At 30.2% G+C, this 19,554-nt stretch overlaps 1 protein-coding gene across 3 annotated transcripts in view; it reads left to right on the forward strand.

Annotated features, from left to right (window-relative positions):
- The window catches only part of LOC113519028 (uncharacterized), a 404,087-nt gene that overhangs the window by 177 nt on the left and 384,356 nt on the right, over positions 1-19,554 (forward strand). The window contains exons 2-10 of one of the 3 annotated variants that reach the window (XR_008252592.1): positions 960-1,167; positions 1,707-2,025; positions 2,713-2,872; positions 3,164-3,309; positions 6,360-6,492; positions 7,387-7,608; positions 8,019-8,189; positions 8,668-8,841; positions 9,111-9,461. Coding sequence is in view for 1 of the 3 variants with exons in the window: in XM_052892773.1 (XP_052748733.1) it covers positions 960-1,167; positions 1,707-2,025; positions 2,713-2,872; positions 3,164-3,309; positions 6,360-6,492; positions 7,387-7,608; positions 8,019-8,189; positions 8,668-8,775 (1,467 nt within the window). In the remaining 2 variants the exon portion in view is untranslated. Of the gene's footprint in view, positions 1-959; positions 1,168-1,706; positions 2,026-2,712; positions 2,873-3,163; positions 3,310-6,359; positions 6,493-7,386; positions 7,609-8,018; positions 8,190-8,667; positions 9,053-9,110; positions 9,462-19,554 lie in introns of those variants that run through there. The other 2 variants (XR_008252593.1, XM_052892773.1) reach the window with 2 other exon arrangements.

Consider the following 19,554-nt stretch of genomic DNA (forward strand, 5'->3'; position numbering starts at 1 on the left):
ACATTTAAATGTAAATAATGTTACCTCCTTTTTTAAATAAAATTATTAAGAAAATAATTTTAATTCTTATTACGGATAATAATTAATCATTAACGATGTTTTTTTTTATTTTAAATTTAAAAATACATATATGTCAAAATATTTTCTTAATAATAAATTCACATGCATGACACGCACATGAAAAAATATTTTAATATTTATTGCTTAAAGCATTATTTTACGTATTCTCAAATTCTTTTGTATATCTTAGATTATATAAATAAAGTGTCTCCATACAAATGCTTTTAAAAAATCAAGTCAACTTTTTCATACAATTTTGTGTGATAAATAATTAGTTGAGCCGTTTTTGATGCTCGATGTTATATCTATATATATAATCTAAGAGTAAAATAAATACCTATACAATTATTTTCAATAACCAGATATCAACAGTTTAAGAAAACAGGTAATTGGTTTTTAATGTAATTATTAATAATATTATATTACTTATAAAAAATATGTAATAATAATATTGTTGATAAAACATTTAAAGCGAATTTTTAAACCGACTTACTTTTCGTGATTGTTCGTGTGATACATTTATTTTAATTAAATATTTGCACGTGATTGTCTCAGCTAATGCAATCACATTTTTATTTAAAAATTGATTCTTTTTTTCTTAAACTATTTTACATAATAATGCCAACATTATTGTAATTATTACTTATAGACAAAAAAGGTACCTTTAGGATTCGGCAGAAAAATTAATGTGTTGTATAGACTAGGTGCGCTCCCACTAGTAAATTATAAGTAAAAATAACAGAAATAAAATAAAAATTTTTCAGTATTTACATTGATAATATGACTAGATTACATATGTATAGTATGTATAAGACCATGCTCTTTGCCTATCCTATTTTGGACGAATTTTAAAACAATAACATTTTGATCATTCTATGTTCTTTTCTTTTTTTGCTTAGGAAAATGGAGATACTCATGAGAAACTTACCTACAAAGAACTTACTGATTATGCAGTCAACCTGTCAATATCATTAGCTACGATTGGTGTCAAAAAAGGCGACGTAGTTGCCGTGGGTGCTGAAAAACGCTTGGAATTCGTGCCTACTGTTCTAGCTATAGTATTCACGGGCGCAACATACACCCCTTATGATTTAAAAAGTGGCAGAGGTTAGAATTGTATTATTTACTAATAATCTGTCCCTACTTCGCAAGAATAGATAGCATTTCCAAAAATATTGCAATCGCTTGTAAATATAGGTTTGTAGATTAAATCTCAACCAATTTTAAAGATAAAGAATTTTTAAAATGGGTTATGTAGTCTTTAGTTTATCCTTTATAATAAAATCTTAAATTATTTGTTATCTATTTTATTATTAATTTGAATCGCTACATCACCAAAAAGACATTGGAAAACGATATATATATATATATATATATATATATATATATATATATATATATATATATATATATATATATATATATATATAATATATATATATATACAGAGACGTATTTGAGACTTATATCAAATTTATTTAATATTTTTGATAATCTGATGATATGTACGATTTTCTTTCTTCATTCATTCAAATTGATGTTTACTTAGGTTAAATAAATACTAATCTCTTAGAAAATATTTTCTAAATTACAATTTTACGCTCTTTTGTAATATAACATAATCATAGTTTGTGTTATTTTTTTAGCGATATTGAAACATAAATTAAGCATAACAAAACCAAAGTACTTTATATGTAGCAATTTATTTTGGAGTTCATACAAAGATATTTTGACGGAGTTTGATTGCATAAAGTATTTTATAACATTGGATGAAGCTACAGACCAGTTACTTTCTGTAAAATCTTTGATTTCGTGTAAAAATAACACGAATCACTTCGAACCGCCAGCAATAGTACAAGGTCAAACTGATGTTGCATTCATTCTGTATTCGTCCGGTACCACGGGCATGCCAAAAGGAGTTCAATTAACACATCTAAACTGTATTCTCAATAGTTTACCAAATGAGTAAGTATTTTTGGTTTCAATTTTATTATAACATTACCTATAACAACATTAGCAATGTATATTTAAATCAACAAAACAACTTGTTGTCTACTTCATGTAAGTACTCGTATTTATATACAGGAATAGAAATTTTTTATAGCATTTATATTTATAATAATATACTGTAATATAATACTCATTCTATATTAACTTGCTTTAATAGATTTAATAAACAATATTTTTTAATAAACAAGATATAAAACAGAAAAATAGCTACAATAGTATGTAGCTATTTTTCTGTTTTGTATCTTGTTTATTAAAAATTAAAATAAACACATGATGATAACTTTCATTTGTTTTAAATACATAAGAATTTAATTACATTTCTTTCAAAAACAAAATTAATCACATTGGAAGCTCAATGAACTCGATTCTAATTTAAGACATAGATAACATAATACTATAAGGCGTTATCACTATATTAACATCATGTTGTTTAACTATGATTATAACTATATATCTTAATAGACATTAAAATATTTAATCCACATGATTCATAACAAATATACATTTTCTGCTAAATAACATCGTAAAACATCATGATAGTGGCATATCTAATATCTGTATTATGTTTATGACAATAAAGTTGATGAAAGTAAATATTATATAAATTAAGTGATAAATATTTACCATATATCTTTGTTCCAGTTTCAAAGATCCATCACTACATACAGCGTTCGTATATGGAGAGTGGTATCACAATTATGATACATTCATGACGTATAAATTCTTATCCGCCGGCAAAAAAGTGGTTTACATTAACGAACCGACACTAGAATCATTTCTAAAATGTGTAGATGAATGCAAGGTAAGATAATTTATCTCATGATTTCACTCTTTAGCACTCTCTTTGTCATAGTTACTTGTAATGTTCAAATGATTCATTTAAATCGTGACTGAATGATTAATGTTTTAAATTTAATTTCTCGTAAAGTTATTTTTTTACATGAAATTGTATCTCTACTTACATATTTGATGGGAATAATAACGATTTATTCCTTTCATTCATTATAAAAAAATATCAAAATCACAGCTATTTTGAAAGTTTATTGACAGCAAATATTTACTTAAATTGGTTGTAATATCTATTTTTTTTTAGGTTGACGTAGCATTCTTGGTTCCATCAATTGTCGGATTTTGCTCAAAAGCGGAAGGTGTAGAAAAATATAATTTAAAATCATTGAAAATTATTTATTCTCGGTCATCTCCACTTCATAGTAAAATAATAGAAATTGTTAAAAAAAGGTAGGTATTTTTATTGGTATGAAAACGAGTAACTAAAAGATTTGCGTCCAGTTAATGTTCTTCCATACTTGTCGAAAATACTGGAGAAAGTTATTTACACCCAGTTGTCTAAGTATGTTGAGGAAAATTGTATCTTGCCAGCGATGCAATCCGGCTTTCGCAAAGGTAGAGGTACAGTTTCCGCTTTATTGGACGTCGTTGACAATATTCTTACGAGTCAAGATAGTGGAGAGGGATCACTTCTAGCATTATTAGATTACTCTCGTGCTTTTGACAGTATCAGTATTCCACTACTTCTGGCAAAATTGACATTTTACGGTTTGGACGAACAGTCAGTCGGATGGTTTACGAGTTTTCTCGATAACCGTAGACAGACTGTTAAATTGGTAGGGAGAGCTGGTAGACCTGCGTTCTCTGATTCTTCGGAAGTCACGCGCGGAGTGCCTCAGGGTACAATACTCGGTCCATTACTGTTTATTTTATATAGTGCTGATTTTATAAAACAGATACAACATTGCAAATACCATATTTATGCAGATGATGTTCAACTTTATATCCCGGCTTCTCGCGGAAATGTCTCAGGAAGTGTTTCAAAATTAAATGAGGATCTTTAACGTATTGCGAATTGGTCGGTTAAAAATGCAATGATGTTAAACCCCAAAAAATCTGTATACATGGTTCTAGGATCTAAAAAACAAGTAAAATTTATATTTAGCCAGAATCCTGACGTATATATTTCCGGGGAAAGAATTGACTATGTTAAAGAAGCTAGGAATCTTGGAATAGTAATCGATAGTGAACTACGCTTTGAGACTCATGTTCTAAAACTAGTTCAAAGCTGCTATTATCGTCTAAGAGTTCTATATCAAATTAGAAATCTTCTGAATGAGGAAGTTCGTGTCACTCTTTGTGAATCATTGATCTTGTCTAAATTGAATTACGGCGATTTAGTGTATGGACCTCGATTGCATTCTAAAACTCAACGTCTTATACAGCGAATACAAAATGCATGTACTAGATTTTGTCACAATATTCCGCCTAGAACGCACGTAACGCCATATTTAAATAATTATTCCACCTTAAACATGTCCTCTCGGAGAAACTTTCATCTCGCTTGTACAGTATTTGACATCTTAAAGTATCGGCGACCGGAATATCTATATTCTAAATTACAATTTAATTCTTTCCATGACAAATATAGTACAAGACCCACGCGCTACTTATTAGCAGGGCGTCCTCATAAAACTGTGGCGTTTGAGGGAAGTTTCCGCTACCAAGCTACGAAATGCTGGAATAATATACCACCCCCAATAAGATTGTCTAATAGTAAACACATTTAAAAAAAAAACTTAAAATCTTTTTAATTAATAAACAAAAAATTGGAATACCCAATAGGTACGTAGCCGAAATATTTATTGCCTGAATATCTGAATGTGACAGAAAGTGATCTCTGACTACCCCTCATCTAATGGTATCTGTTATTTATTTATTTATGTAGAATATAATGTCAAGTGGAGGCAAATATAATGGACACATACAATGCAGTTATATATATATATATATATATATATATATATATATATATATATATATATATATATATATATATATATATATATAATATTGTAAATTTTTAATGAAAAGTTTCGCGACTGACTCTTGGCCACACCAAAATATCAGTGTTTTGCTCTTTTAAGGGCAAAGCAATAAACTGAGCTGTGACCATTTTGTGTTACTATGGCACACGCATGAAGGAATGGTAACAAAGGAGATTGTTAGATTATGTATTTTGTTTTTGTATTTTTTTTTATTTGTGCTTTTTTTTATTTTTATTCTTTTGTCTCTTTTGCTGTGTATTACGTGTATGGTTTTTTTTATTGTAATTTGTGTGCTGTAAGTAATGTAAATAAATTGTCTATCTATCTATCTAAGCTGACCGTTCTACGAAAAAATCGACCTAGGAAAATCGACCTAGGAAAAAATCACTAATATCGCCCAAGAGTACTTACAATAAGAGAGGTGATACTGATGCGATTCCACCTTTTCATTAGATATTAGAGTACTAGGGAAAAACTTAATTAATTTTCTATTTAAAAATAAAAAAAACTAATTATGCAATAAACTGCCACATCTTATGAGATCATCTCATCATTTTCTGCTTAAACTATAACTAGTTCCAATTATTTATTTACAAATATGTAGATTCTCCGGTGTTCGCCGTGTAGTCCGGGCCATAGAATGGACCATACCTTCTTTTTCCGTAGTTGTTTTAAGAGGTGACTAAGGGAACTTAATGGTAGAGGGGTCGCCAGTGGCGTCTCTCTTAAAATATCACAGCCTGAATGCGATTGTCTATCCGCCTGCCAAACTTGATAATTACTGGCAAAACCTCCCCAATAGGGAAAGGTCTATGTTCAGCAGTGGACAATTAACAGCTGATTTAGAGTTTTTTAGGATTCGCTTCTAGTGTATTTGTTAACTTGTTCAGAATAAAATGCAGCAACACTGGAATTACTGCTTTGTAAACGAAAAAGTATTATCTTTTTCGGTTACAAACCGTTATTCTGTACCCTGTGTATTAGTTAACAAATACACAGGGTACAGAGGAATAACACCCGAGTCCTCGGGAATGGCAACACATGGGGGGTATCATAGACAGAACAGTGTACCTCTGTTATGTCCACGGTATTATATCTATAGGCTACGCTTATAGATTTCCATCTGGTCGGCCCTTAACTTGTTTGTCATTCCCAGTAGCAATGTTATTTAAAAAATACAAGTCAATGTAATAGAACTCTCAGTATTTAACTAAGCGTGTAGTTATCGTAATGAATGAGGTAGATTTTTATATAGTTTTTATTGTTCACTATCATTATTTGTTTAAAATTATAAAATAATCTAATCGTCTTAGTTTAAGATTATTGATTTTTACTATACACATTTTTCGAAATAAACGAAATAACTATTAAGGTCGTCATTTAGTTAAAATATTATTGAGTACTAAATTTGTATATTTTCGGCCTCGATAGTAATATATTATTTTTCATCAGATTCCCTGGCTTACAAAATATCTTACAAGGCTATGGCATGACTGAATGTGGTGAACCTACTTCCGAGATATGGGGTATAAAAGGCCCGAAATCAGGTAGCGTCGGAATGGCCTCTCCTGGACTAATAATAAAGGTATAAACAAATTTTAATAAGTATTATATTTAACACTTTATTTTAATTCATTTTTAAAATAAATGCTATTGCCTAGACATTGTCTATCTGCATACCAAATTTCTTTTAAATACGTTTAGCTCTTTGCGATTGAGTTATTAATATTCAAACTACCGACTATTGGAAAATATAATGAAAAATCTCTTAATACAAATACACTGGGTGATTATCAGCAAGTGATATTTCTGTCTAATTTCGATAAACTTTATTGCTTCCAAGTCTTCAGAAAAGTTGATATCTCCAAAAAGTATTTTATAAAAAATTTCTTCTATATATCGAGGACATCCACTTTTCTGGCGACTTCAAGACAAACACAAAAGAGAAAAATCCCACTAAAATTAGATAGGATTCGCACTTATTGAAAATGACCAAACCTTTGTATTAATCCAGAATTATGTTCTATTTATGTTGCAAATTTTATTCAAATTCTCTCAACTAAACTATGTTTCCACACGCATCGAGTATCGCGTTTTTTCTATCCTTAGGATCTTATTAAAGACGACTGAGTAAACAAAGTATAGTACACTTTCATCTTCATCCTTATCATTTCTCACTGGTGCCCCGCCATCATTTATGGATAGCGCAGGTGGGGTTACCATTCCATGTTCACCCATTAAAAGTAGTATAGTACAGCAGTCTAAGAAAATAAAAGTAGAAATAAAACCCTATACCAATACTATTAATGGTATCTATTTAGCCGTTTAAGCGTGATTAAGTTACTAACATTGAAGCAATAAAACATCCAAATCTCTGATAGTAGAAAATAGGATTAACAAGAAAACAAAGCAATAACAATACACAAGAGAAAGACAATAATAACATATTTAGATGTTCACCTAATCATTATTTATTTAGGTTGTAGATCCTCAAACAAACAAGATCCTAGGTCCAAACCAACGCGGTGAGATTCGGGTAGCGGGATCAGTTTTTATGAAAGGCTACATGGGTATCGACCCTTCAACGTACTTAGATGAAGAAAACTTTTTTAAAACTGGCGATTTCGGATACTACGATGAAGACAAATATTTCCACATCGTTGATAGATTCAAGGACATAATTGTTTACGATGGCTATAAGGTAATTATATTATAATTTGTACTGACTTGTATCAATTCTAAAAGTTTATTTATTATTAATAGCTGTAAAAACAGATGTGTTGAATAGAATAAAAGCAAAAAAAAAAGATATAAAAAACCATAATAAATATTTTTAAGTTCAAGCTTTACTTGTTGTTATGACGTTGTGTAATATATCTACTATATTTTTTTTTATATTACTTGATGAATGTAATAATTTCAAGATTAAAATATATTTTTATGTAAAGTTTATACTCGTACTGATAAAACTCTAAAATTGTGTTAAGCCATGCGACTTCGTTTAAATTAGATTAAGTAATAGTTTCATTGTATACTTTTTAATCAACCTGCTAAAGTTTCCTAAATTTATTGCCTTAAAAAAAAATAATTAATCAATTTTTTTTTGCGAAGGTTGCTCCTTTAGAATTAGAGTCAATATTATTGACTCACCCAGGTGTTCGTGAGGCTGCAGTAGTAGGAAAAACAGTGCCAGACTACGGAGAGGAGCCAACAGCATTTGTTGTGAAACAATCTAGCACCAGCGTCACTGATAAAGAATTAGTCGATTACGTTGCCAATGAGGTAAACTATCGAAAAATGTCTACTTATTTACTTTCCTAATACTTCTTAACAGATGTATTGATATACTAGCAAATCGAATAAAAAATTCTAATTTCTTTTGTTGTCCTTCACTTTGTTACAAATATTGGCACTTCCAATAACCATTATTAAAAAAAATATGCGGTATATCTAAGTTGTGCCAACTATAATATTAGTATTATATAACGTACTATAGGACCGAAAGCTTGATTTTTACGTACTTCATATCTTAAACTCTTCATCATCTTCCTACTCTTATCCGAATTATTATTTGGGGTCGGCATAATATCTTATACTCTTATGAGTTAATAATCAAAATTCAATAAAACAAAGACACAACAAAGACGCACTTCTTCTTCATCATTAATCTGGAATATATAATCTTGATAATAACAAACACTAACGAGTTTGAAAGAACGCGTGCTTTTACTCCTCTAATTTTACTTTATTTTCTTATCAGGTAGCTCCATATATGCAGCTTAGGGGTGGCGTAATATTCCTGGATGAAATTCCGCGGAACACGAGAGGGAAAATTCTACGACGCCAGCTAAGGGAAATGTTAAATTAAATGACATTTTATAAGAATTATTAAACAACAACACGATATATTGATGGATTATTTATCAAATAAATACGAGTAGAATCCCCTATATTTATTTTGAAATGTAAAAACCATATTCCAATAATTTGTGTGATTAAAAAATTGCCAAATGTAAAATAATTAAATGTTTATAGTAAGATTAGTTTTAGTTCTAGTTTATTTGTAATTTTGTTTTCATTTTCCTGTTAAGTTTATTTTCTTTTAAATCATTTTCATTAAAAAAAATACAAAAACTAAATATTTATATTGTTATCATTCTTCACAACCCATTGAATTTGGGGGAAAGGGATTGTTAGTAATGCGAACTATCAGTCCCACTGCTAGCAATATACCCTATCAGATCGACCTCCACGTGATTCCCCCTGGAAATCATCGTGCTGAATTCCAGGTGTATTCATCACGGTGGGCTAACTGACCCGCCGTATCATCTTCACCTATCATCCCTCACTGATGCCCCGTCAACGTATACCGTTAATGTAGGCGGGGTTACCATTCTATTATCATCCATTGAAAAAAAAACCATTGAAATTTCTTTGCAGGGCACGAATTTTTTTTCTCGTATAATATGTATACTAATGTACAATAAATATCTAATCAATATTTGAGTTATATTAGGAAATATTTAATTATATATAGTGAATAAAAATATTTAATCGTATTTTGATTGGAACAGATATGAGTGTAAATTACAATTAATATCATGTACGTCATAAACTATGTGTGTAAATATACGTGTATTCTATCACGGTCTGCTCATCCCTATAGGCGACAATTATCGCTTACCATTAAAGTGAGTAAATTTATGAAGTTAAAATCATATATTTACATATCTGTCATGTATAAGTTCTACAAAAATAACACAAATTATATAATAATCGTAATGGGTTATTCCATAATAAATCAAGGACATAATAGAGTAGTTAATCGAAGCAATTTGTTCAATTATCTCTATTTTAATAAAACATCTAATTGGATTGAATTTAGGACTGTATAAATCAATATTGAATGTATTAGAATATCAAAACTCTTATAAATAGACAAATGAAATACGAAGTAATTATTTATATATATGTACATTTAAACAAGCAGGGCCTGCAACTTTAATAAGACTGTCATTTTTAATATAACAACAACAGCTAATGTTATTGATTTACTCGTGTCTGTAACGTAACGTACGAGTAGAAATCTGTTAGATGACAGAATACCAGCATTATAGCCACAAACATCCTATTAATATAATAAATGTGAAAGTTTGAAACGATGAATGGATGTTTGTTTCTCTTTTTCTCAAAAACTACTGAACGGATTTGAATAAAAGTTGGTACACAGATAGATTTTATACTGACTTAGTATATAAAATTGTTTATGTACTAATTCACGTGGACAAAACTGCGGGATAAACAATAATATTTCGCTTGTATTTTCATGTGAGAATCTGAGAAAGACATGGAGTTGCTTTTAAGGCGCTTGGAGACTGTAAGCCTCTCCTTCGGACTCGAAATTAATAGAACCAAAACCAAAATGATGATCGTGGACAGAGCTGAACACAATAGACCAAATATTATGACAATCGGCAACTGTGAAGTTGTTACGAGTTATGTATACCTTGGTTCCACGATCACAAATACTAAAGGATGTGAGGACGAAATAAAAAGGAGATGTGCTATCACAAAAACAGCTGTGAGTAAACTGCATAAAATCTGGAAGAACCGCAATATTACAAAGAATACCAAAATGCATATAATGAGGAGTTTGGTTTTTCCAATTTTTCTGTATATTGCAGAAACTTGGACGATCAGGCAACAAGAACGCCGAAAAATTGATGCTCTAGAGATGTGGTGCTGGCGACGACTGCTGCTAAAACCTTGGACTGGCTTTCGAACAAACGTTTCCATTCTGAACGAACTGAAAATCAGAGAGAGATTGTCGTCAACTGTTCGTATACGAATTCTCAAGTACTTCGGCCATATCATCCGGAATGAAGATTGTATAGAACGTTTAATTGTCCAAGGAGCGGTACAAGGCAAACGTTCTCGGGGTAGATCGCCAACGCGATGGACTGACCTCATCAAAACGGCCACACAGCAATCTATTTTGGAAAGCTCTCGCTCGGCGACGAACAGAAGTAGATGGAGACATATTGCGAGGACCTCAATCGCGGAGGAGAGCCTCACCGACGATCCACCGTCATTGTGAAAACCACGACCACTCTGCCAAGAGTGTACGACTGAAGAGATTTTTATGTGATATCCGAAAGAAGGAGGTTTAAATTAGCATGTATTTTTTTGTACATATGTATGTTACACAATATCTTTGCTATCTTTAGTTTTGTCATTTTTATTCTAACATATTCGAAAGGGGGAAAAGGAATTGGTAGTAATGGGGTCTAAGTGACTCATTGCTAGCAATACACCCTAACTGGTCGACCTCCACGCTGTTCTCCTTGGAAACCGTCGTGGTTAATTCTCATGGAATTCATCACGATGCATGGGCTAACTGACTTGCTTTTATCCTTGCCAATTATCTCTCACTGGTGCCCCGCCAGTGTATACCGATAGCGCAGGCGGGGTTACATTATTATTCCATTATTACCCATTAAAAAAAAAACATATTCAAAAAGTACCCGAAATACTTTTCACTTTGCTCGGCCGAATACTTTAATCTGTAATCTAGAGACAAATTTTAATGCAACAGTTGTTCCTCAGAGGACCTTGTTACTTATGCAAAAAAATTGTTATCTGAAATAAGACATATCTAATTTAGTTACGCTGACCTCTACAGAAAATTCTTTAATCTTAAGAAATAAAGCTTTGCCACAATTAAGTCAATCACGCCTGTTTAACTCGATTTCCTTTTATGAAAGCTATTACAGCCCGCAGGGACCATTCTAGAAAAGAGCTACGAGCCAAATTGCTCTGAGGTAGAACCAGTCAATTTAAATGTTAAAAGAGTTCATTACAAAAATTGACAATGTAAATGATAAGAAAGTGGGGTTTCACATAGATAGAGACATTACCCATGTAGTAGTTGAGAATCATACATAATAAACAATTTCTTTATTTTTCTTTTGTATTGACATTATTTGTGTAAATAAAATCTCGGTTGCAGATAGATGTTATTTTCGCAATTGATTGTTTTTATTTACATTAAGTCAGATAAGCGATGAATGTATTTTTATCTGTTTATCGCCAGTTTTCTTACTTTACAGAGTATGTTCAATTTAAAAACAATTATTTACTGTTTGTTTGTTTGTTTTTTTACTGTTTTTCACATAATCGAATTTAGATACAAACGCATGTTTTTCAACCGGATAATGATAACAGATTCTAAATCACGTTAAAAGCCATTAAGAGCTTATTTTCAAATATTTCCATAATTTTAAATTGAAATTTGATATGATATCGTGAAAACTTTGTACATAAACCTGACGGATATGTGAGCCTAGAAATAAACATGGCACCAAAGTAGTTAAAATTAAGCAATTGTATTTGCATGACTGTATGTCGGTTTTTTTTTCAGAGTTAGGTACTCTGCTGAGTACCGTCCTCTCAATGTTACTGGTTAAAATATGAAACATGACAGTAAAATTATAAAATATAGAAGCATAATACATTATACTTAAAAAATAATAACGCAGAGAAATATTATGGGTATCAGAATACATTCTGGGATAAATCTAGAAACTGGAAATTGTAGCGTTACAGAAAAAAAAACAGAACATTTATCTCAATATTTGATTAAATTTTATGAAACTTGTAGCTTTATTGATAATTTTCGCAATAAAACTCTTTTAAATTTAAATTCATTTGTACTACCTCGATGTAATTTAGCCCATAGCTCTTCCTAAATACTCCCTACAGGCTAATAGACTTCTTAAAAGGAAATCGGGTTAAGCAAGCGTGATTTGACTTAATTAAAGGATTGGCAATTTTTTTGAAGATAGGGTAATGAAATTAGTCCTTGTTTCAGCTGAAAGTAATTTTATTAGTCATATAATTTCTCGAAGTAATACTATTAAAGTCAAAAGAGGATTAACATAATATTTATGAATAAATTAATATTTATTTAATATTGCAACTTTATAAAATGTTAAATGGCTATGTTATTGACTAATTAGAATACATATATTTCACCGATTCCATCAGACACAACTTTAAATTTTGCTTCAATATATAATATTTTGCATAAAATTCAGAAGAGATTTCTTCTGAATTTTATAAGAAACCATCTATATTTCGAAAGTGGGGGAAAAAGGTAAAAAAATCTTCATTAATTTGCCACTTTGAAAATTGAATCGCTTAATCGCAGCGGAGCCGAGTTAGCGGGAACACACTGGTAGGAAGGCAGTAATTACGCTGGGACACCTTTGATGTTGCGTTGCAAAAGCGCAATTAAGTCCATCGCCTTAAAGAGTTTAACATTTTTTTTTAATATTCCTTTAAATTGGTAATCTAATCATAATGATTCTATGTATAGAGCGGATCGGAATGTATAGAATTTCTATTTTTTTTATCATGCTCATGTTTATAGGCGACAGTTACCACTTTCCATCAGCTAGTTTGCCATTCTAAGCTGCATAAAAAAATGTGTAACCATGTGAATACTCGGATTTCATAAAGAGAAGTTTAATCCTCGGCGGACAAAATTCCTTGTATGCGCGGACCTTCATATCTCTGTGAAGATTTTATAAATTCGATAGTCCTTACTGTGCAATGCTCAGTGAATATTTTATATGTAACCGAAGCTCATCACTTAAATCTGATACAATGCGTTATGCATTGAGTTCCCCTCTTCTTAGCCTGCTTTTTAAACAGGTAAACCCCTTAAGCAGAACAGGAAAACTAAATAAAATATCCTTATATATGTGTGTTGATGAGAAGCAATTTATTTGTGTTCGTTAATATAAAACGAAATATTTTTAATTCTTATGATTATATTGCAAATAAAACATTTACGTCCATGTTGATTCCGTACTATTATCTTATTATTATGTGAATAATTAATTTTAATTGTTAACTGATTATACATTAATTGTTCCGAGTTGTATCTTTATTACGCAGAGAGGAGAGGATAAACAAACTGATATGACAGTTCTCAAATTATATAAATTGCAGTGCATATCGTAATAATGCCAATCGATGTTGATATTCAAAACAACACTAATTTGGTTTTTACGCTGTTTTAATTACATTGTTACTCATTTTGTCATATGTACGTACCAGCTGTATCAAGATGAAAAATATCCTTATTGTGTTTGCAGCTCTGTCTGTAATCTGCAGTCTGTATATCAGCATACTATATTTAATATCATATAACAATTTAAACGTGATTGAGTAACAAATATCTACATTATATTTTACGTCTATAGTATAAGAAGGACAACTTACAAAGTATTATAAATATAGAAACACCTATTGTTTTCGACAGATATACTCGTAAAAGTGTAATTACGAATAATCCACTTTAGGAATGTGAAAACACAACGACCTATTTGCGTTTAAATAATTACGATTGCGGAATGAAATTGTAAATTGGACACGAGAAACAACAGTAGTTATTCAATTGCCGTCGCTTAAGTAGGTAATAAAAATATTGAGAGTTTCTAAATTCTTTATTGAAAAATAAAAATAGATTTTTCACCAACAGAATTTAACACGTCACAGGTCAACGTAACAGGGTATAATAATTAGTTATTCGTTAAATATTCGTTTACTTACACATAATATCATGTACCTTCACAAAATAGAATAGCCGCTAATAATTACTCGTAAACTTTACTTATTACTTGATAAGGACAACAAAATTTTATATACATAAAATTGTTGTAAATCTTTTTTCTTTTACGGTATTATCTTCGACTCGCATACATCTTAAATACTAACACTTAAACATAAAATTATAAATACATCTAAATCCTCATATTTTTACAGCCCTTCTACAAATACATTGAAGTATGTCTATGTTTTAGTTCAAGCGTTTTACGTTCATAGCAATTTCATTTATTCGTTCGTACGTGGCCGTCCATGTAACATTTAATTAACTAAGTAGCTCCTAAATGTGGTTGGACGGTCATCATAGCCCCGATCTAAACAGCGAATAAGTAAATGTAATAAAATAAATCCAGTAAGCCGGAGTAACACCCCGGATTTAATGTGGCTTACTGCTGCTTATAAAGCTGTGAAATGCTTCCCATATGCGTACAATCACAGAAACGCTCCTTTGGCTTACGAGCTCTGGTGTGAATGAAACAGGCAGGTAAATAACAATTTAGCGAACAAAATTTATGCACTAAGTTAGAAAAGTATAATCGTAAAATTTAATTAAATACGTACTGGAATTTTAAATGTTTACTATAATGTTCCAGGTTTTAGCCTGAAACAGTTATGTATGGTAATGAATTATACGAAACATTGGTTCGTATTCCGTCGAAGGGTTTATATTATCTAGAATAATATGTTTACGATACACAATATTTCCTCTAATACAATCCCTATACGATGTCATAAAAGACAACTAAGGTAACAAAGTAAGTATATAATTATTAACTTTTAGCATTTTGCGGTATATGGTTCATAAGAGACGGGAATACCGGTCGTGGTCACGAGTACACTGATGTAGAGCTTTTTTAAAGGACTCGAGCGTAATTAAAAAGATTGGTACTTTAGTTTACACCAAACCTTCCCCGATACTTAAATCAATAATTATTAACTCTAGTAAAGGAATATTAACTATTCCTTTCCAAGAATTAATAACTATTGCTATTGATAAAAGGCTAGAAAGATCTTTTATAGATATTTGCTCGGATCATTAAAATAGTAAAATGAGAGGATATTACGTACCGTCGAAATGTTTGAGGTTATATATTATATATATGGAAGATTTCAAAACTGTAAGTGCTAGATTAATGACGAATAATTCCTTTAAGTTAGCTAGCCAAATAGCAAGCAGAAACATGATTTAAATGAACAACTGCGAATCTCAACATTATTGGATTAGATGTTTCAAAGTCTGTACAGCATTATTGGAACATGGGCAAAGATCGTCCACGACGATTCGGAACCTGTGTAAGTACTCTTTTGGTAACCGTGGTTAGAGCAAAGTTCACTTATATAAAATTCAAAGTTTAATAAGTTTTTCATATGGACACATGATTAGAATGATTTCATATGGATGAGTACAACTCATCAAACAATTCTTTGTTGTATTTATGACTCTATTTCTTGCTAAAATATCGAACATGACTTAAGAGAAATTTGGAAATCAGACAGAACTGAATGTAGTACTGTAATTGCCTTCGCCGCTTCATCTGTATAGGGCAAACTCTAAAAAGCACATATAAATTTAAATAACCAAGCTATTCGGCGACCATTATTTGTTAAAAGGAAACAGTGTTTACAATATTTAAAAGAAAATAAAACCTATTTCCGAAGAAGTATAAAACTTATTTATTGTATGCTAATATTCACAACCTATAAAGTTAGACGTTCGAGCTCAACAATGTCTTTATAGGTATTGAATGATTTTCATGTAAAAATACAAAAAGCTACGTAATACCGTACAAATTACCTATTAGATAAAATATACAAATTATAATTATAGCGGAAGTGAAATAGCCTTAAGATTGTAGCAATTGAGCAAGGGAGGTTTTGCTTGCAGTCATCAATATTAATGAGCAGAGGGAAACTTGGGGGCGCTCTAGAACAATGAAACCTTAAGGATAGGTTACAGCAATATTATTATTAAAAAAAAAAGTTTATAAACATATAGTATATATAATCAACAGATTCAAAACATGATTATTTGTTTTAAGCGTGCCGATATTTTGTACCTGCAAGAGTCATGATTGGTACCATGTCACTGCTGAAATGCGGATGTTAGACATTTATTTTAAATTATATAAATTTTCTTAAACATCTTGTGTCAAAATGTGTACCTACATTTGTTAATAAAAATCAGACTAATTACTTTTAATATAATAAATATTAAAATTGTTATTATACCAAATTTTGTAATGAATTATTCTTGTAATGTATATAAAATACTAATTTACATTTTAATTGATTTTATATTTATTTATTATTATGATACCTAAATAAAAAGTAATGAAACTGTAAGAACACGTGGTCTCACTGACTTGTTCACTCGAATTCGGCCCTGTAGATATAAAAGATTGTTATTTGGGTGGAAAGACACTTCTTGTCCAACAGTTTAACAGAGCAAGCTCCCTGACGTATTAAGAGTGAACAAATATAGAAAACCACGTGGTCATTATATAAAATATATCACAATTATTATTAATGGAAGTCCTAAAGAAACGATAGTTAAATAAATGCCAATGGATTAATAGAAGTTGGGTATTTATGTTATATTATTTGATATATATCAAATACAAAGTAAAATAAGTAAATATATGATTTAATAGTATGATATCTAAATTAAATAAACTAGGTAAACTTGTGCTTCATTTCTATTTATTACTAAGAGCATACAACCTTTATATTACTAAAGAATATATGATATACATGTAAAATTAGTATTACGTAGTACCCCACATATCATATTGGCACCACAGAATATCAGCGCTGTAGCAATTATATTGCTGCAGCACATGCTGAGTGACGATCATGTTGACAATAACAAATAAAGTTTTTTTTTTTTCTATTGATAATTTATGTAACTTTTTTGTTATTGGCATTAAATGTTTTCTTTCTTTCTATATATATATATATATATATATATATATATATATATATATATATATATAATATATATATATATATATATATATATATATATATATATATATATATATATATATATATAATAAATAATAATACCCTTTTTGAGAAGAGTATGACTTCAGAACAAACATATGTTTGCCTTCTTTCATTGACATTTGTTTTTATCTAGGACAACACTACAAAGTAACTAAATGTACAAGGAGCTGTCTAAAAAGTTTAAATACCATTTAATACTTAAAATACTGTTGTATTATCGTATAAACATATATTAGTTAATAGCTTAGGTTGAGATAATTTTTCTTGTTATTTGTCACTGTATTTTTTATATATTTCTTTAATAACCTCAGAAGGAGATTTATACTGCTACATTTACTCCCCCTTCATCATTGAAAATGACGCTAGTACCCGAAACGTACTAGTGGTTTCCTCTCGCTCAGCGGTGGCGACTATATTGATACTTCAAGCTAAGGCTCTGCTCCGGAGGTTGATGCGCTGGCCGTTTCTGTACGATGTCGCGGCGAACTATCAGGGTGTTGTCTCTTGGTAAAAGTATTGGTATAAACTGCATGCATGGATTGTTGCCCACAATCACCGCTCCCATTACTCTCGTTAGCATCGCGTTTGTAAAGGGTTAAGGGTTTTATTTCAACGTTATCATTTGAATCGCTATTCGATTTTGGGCGCAATTGATCAGTGTTTGCACCCATGTATTCCATCTGCCATCTCTATAATATTCATTAGCACGTTCCTGTGCTCCGTTATTAATATATTCGTTGATGTGAAAATAATTTTGAGTCGTGTAGTTACATGTGAATGATCTTGTTTTTTTTATGTAAATAGAAAGATAGTACAAAATTAGAGCACAATAGAGTTTTTCCACTGCATTGAATTACATTATAAAACTTGACCCGTTTTCTAATAGAAACCCTGTACATCGATGTGCTGACAAACATAAACTTAAGAATTAACCCATAAAAATATCTATAATGTAATACACGAAGCGTAGTAATTATATTTTGAATTTGAATTAACAAAATAGTGAAAAGATTTATAATACTTACCCTTGACTATTCGTATTTTTACAACTTTCAAAAAGAGAATACATTTGTTTTTTATTTTTATCAAAATAAACATCTAACAAATCCATAGTAATATTCTTGTCTATGATAATTGACCTACTTTGTTTACATTTAAAAAAGACGCTGTACCCGTATTACATCGAAAAATATATGTTCAATCCTTATTTTCATACCAACGATGTTGATCTGTCAATCTGCCTGTCTCTATCATCTAAACGAAATAAGATATGGACGTAAAATGTGCATTTAATATATGGGTCTGAACCCGGAAAACATAACAAAACCTTTAAAAAATATATTATATTTTTATAACACAAACAAGAAACGGAAACGTTATCTTTGTACGTTTATTTTGTAAACGTGTAGGGTTTTAATTGAAAATTCTTTTGAATAGATAATTAATATTTACTTGTGTTATTTTTATTTTCAGTTGATATATATTTAACACAATTAAATATATTACTAATTACTACTTTACAATTAATCCTAAGATTCTAGTGCGTGTCTACAAAGCTACTCTATTTATTACACGGCAAAGTTTTAAAGTTACACATCCGTTTTTCATCTAAGTTTAAAATTTCATTTTTAATGAAAAATCTTACTAAGTAATACTAAGTATACTTGCAGAAGTATAGAAGTTATACAAAGCAAAAGTAGAGACTTTTTCATCCAAGTTCCATCTTATTAGTATGCTTACCCACTTGATATTTAAAATATAATAGAAATATTTGATTTCTTAACGAAAAATATTTAGGTATTTTTCTTTAAAAGAGATTATGTTAGAGCGTATATTCAAAAATAAATTTAAAAACAATCTTCATTAGTAATGGTAATATAAACATTATAACAATATACTGTTCTCTGTACTGGCTTTATAGTCTTAATATATTCTCAAATAGTTATAGTAACAAAAAATCTTACATTTC

The sequence above is a fragment of the Galleria mellonella genome, unplaced genomic scaffold (assembly GCF_026898425.1).
Source record: "Galleria mellonella isolate WM207_F2 unplaced genomic scaffold, CSIRO_AGI_GalMel_v1 utg165, whole genome shotgun sequence".
Taxonomy (NCBI): domain Eukaryota; kingdom Metazoa; phylum Arthropoda; class Insecta; order Lepidoptera; family Pyralidae; genus Galleria; species Galleria mellonella.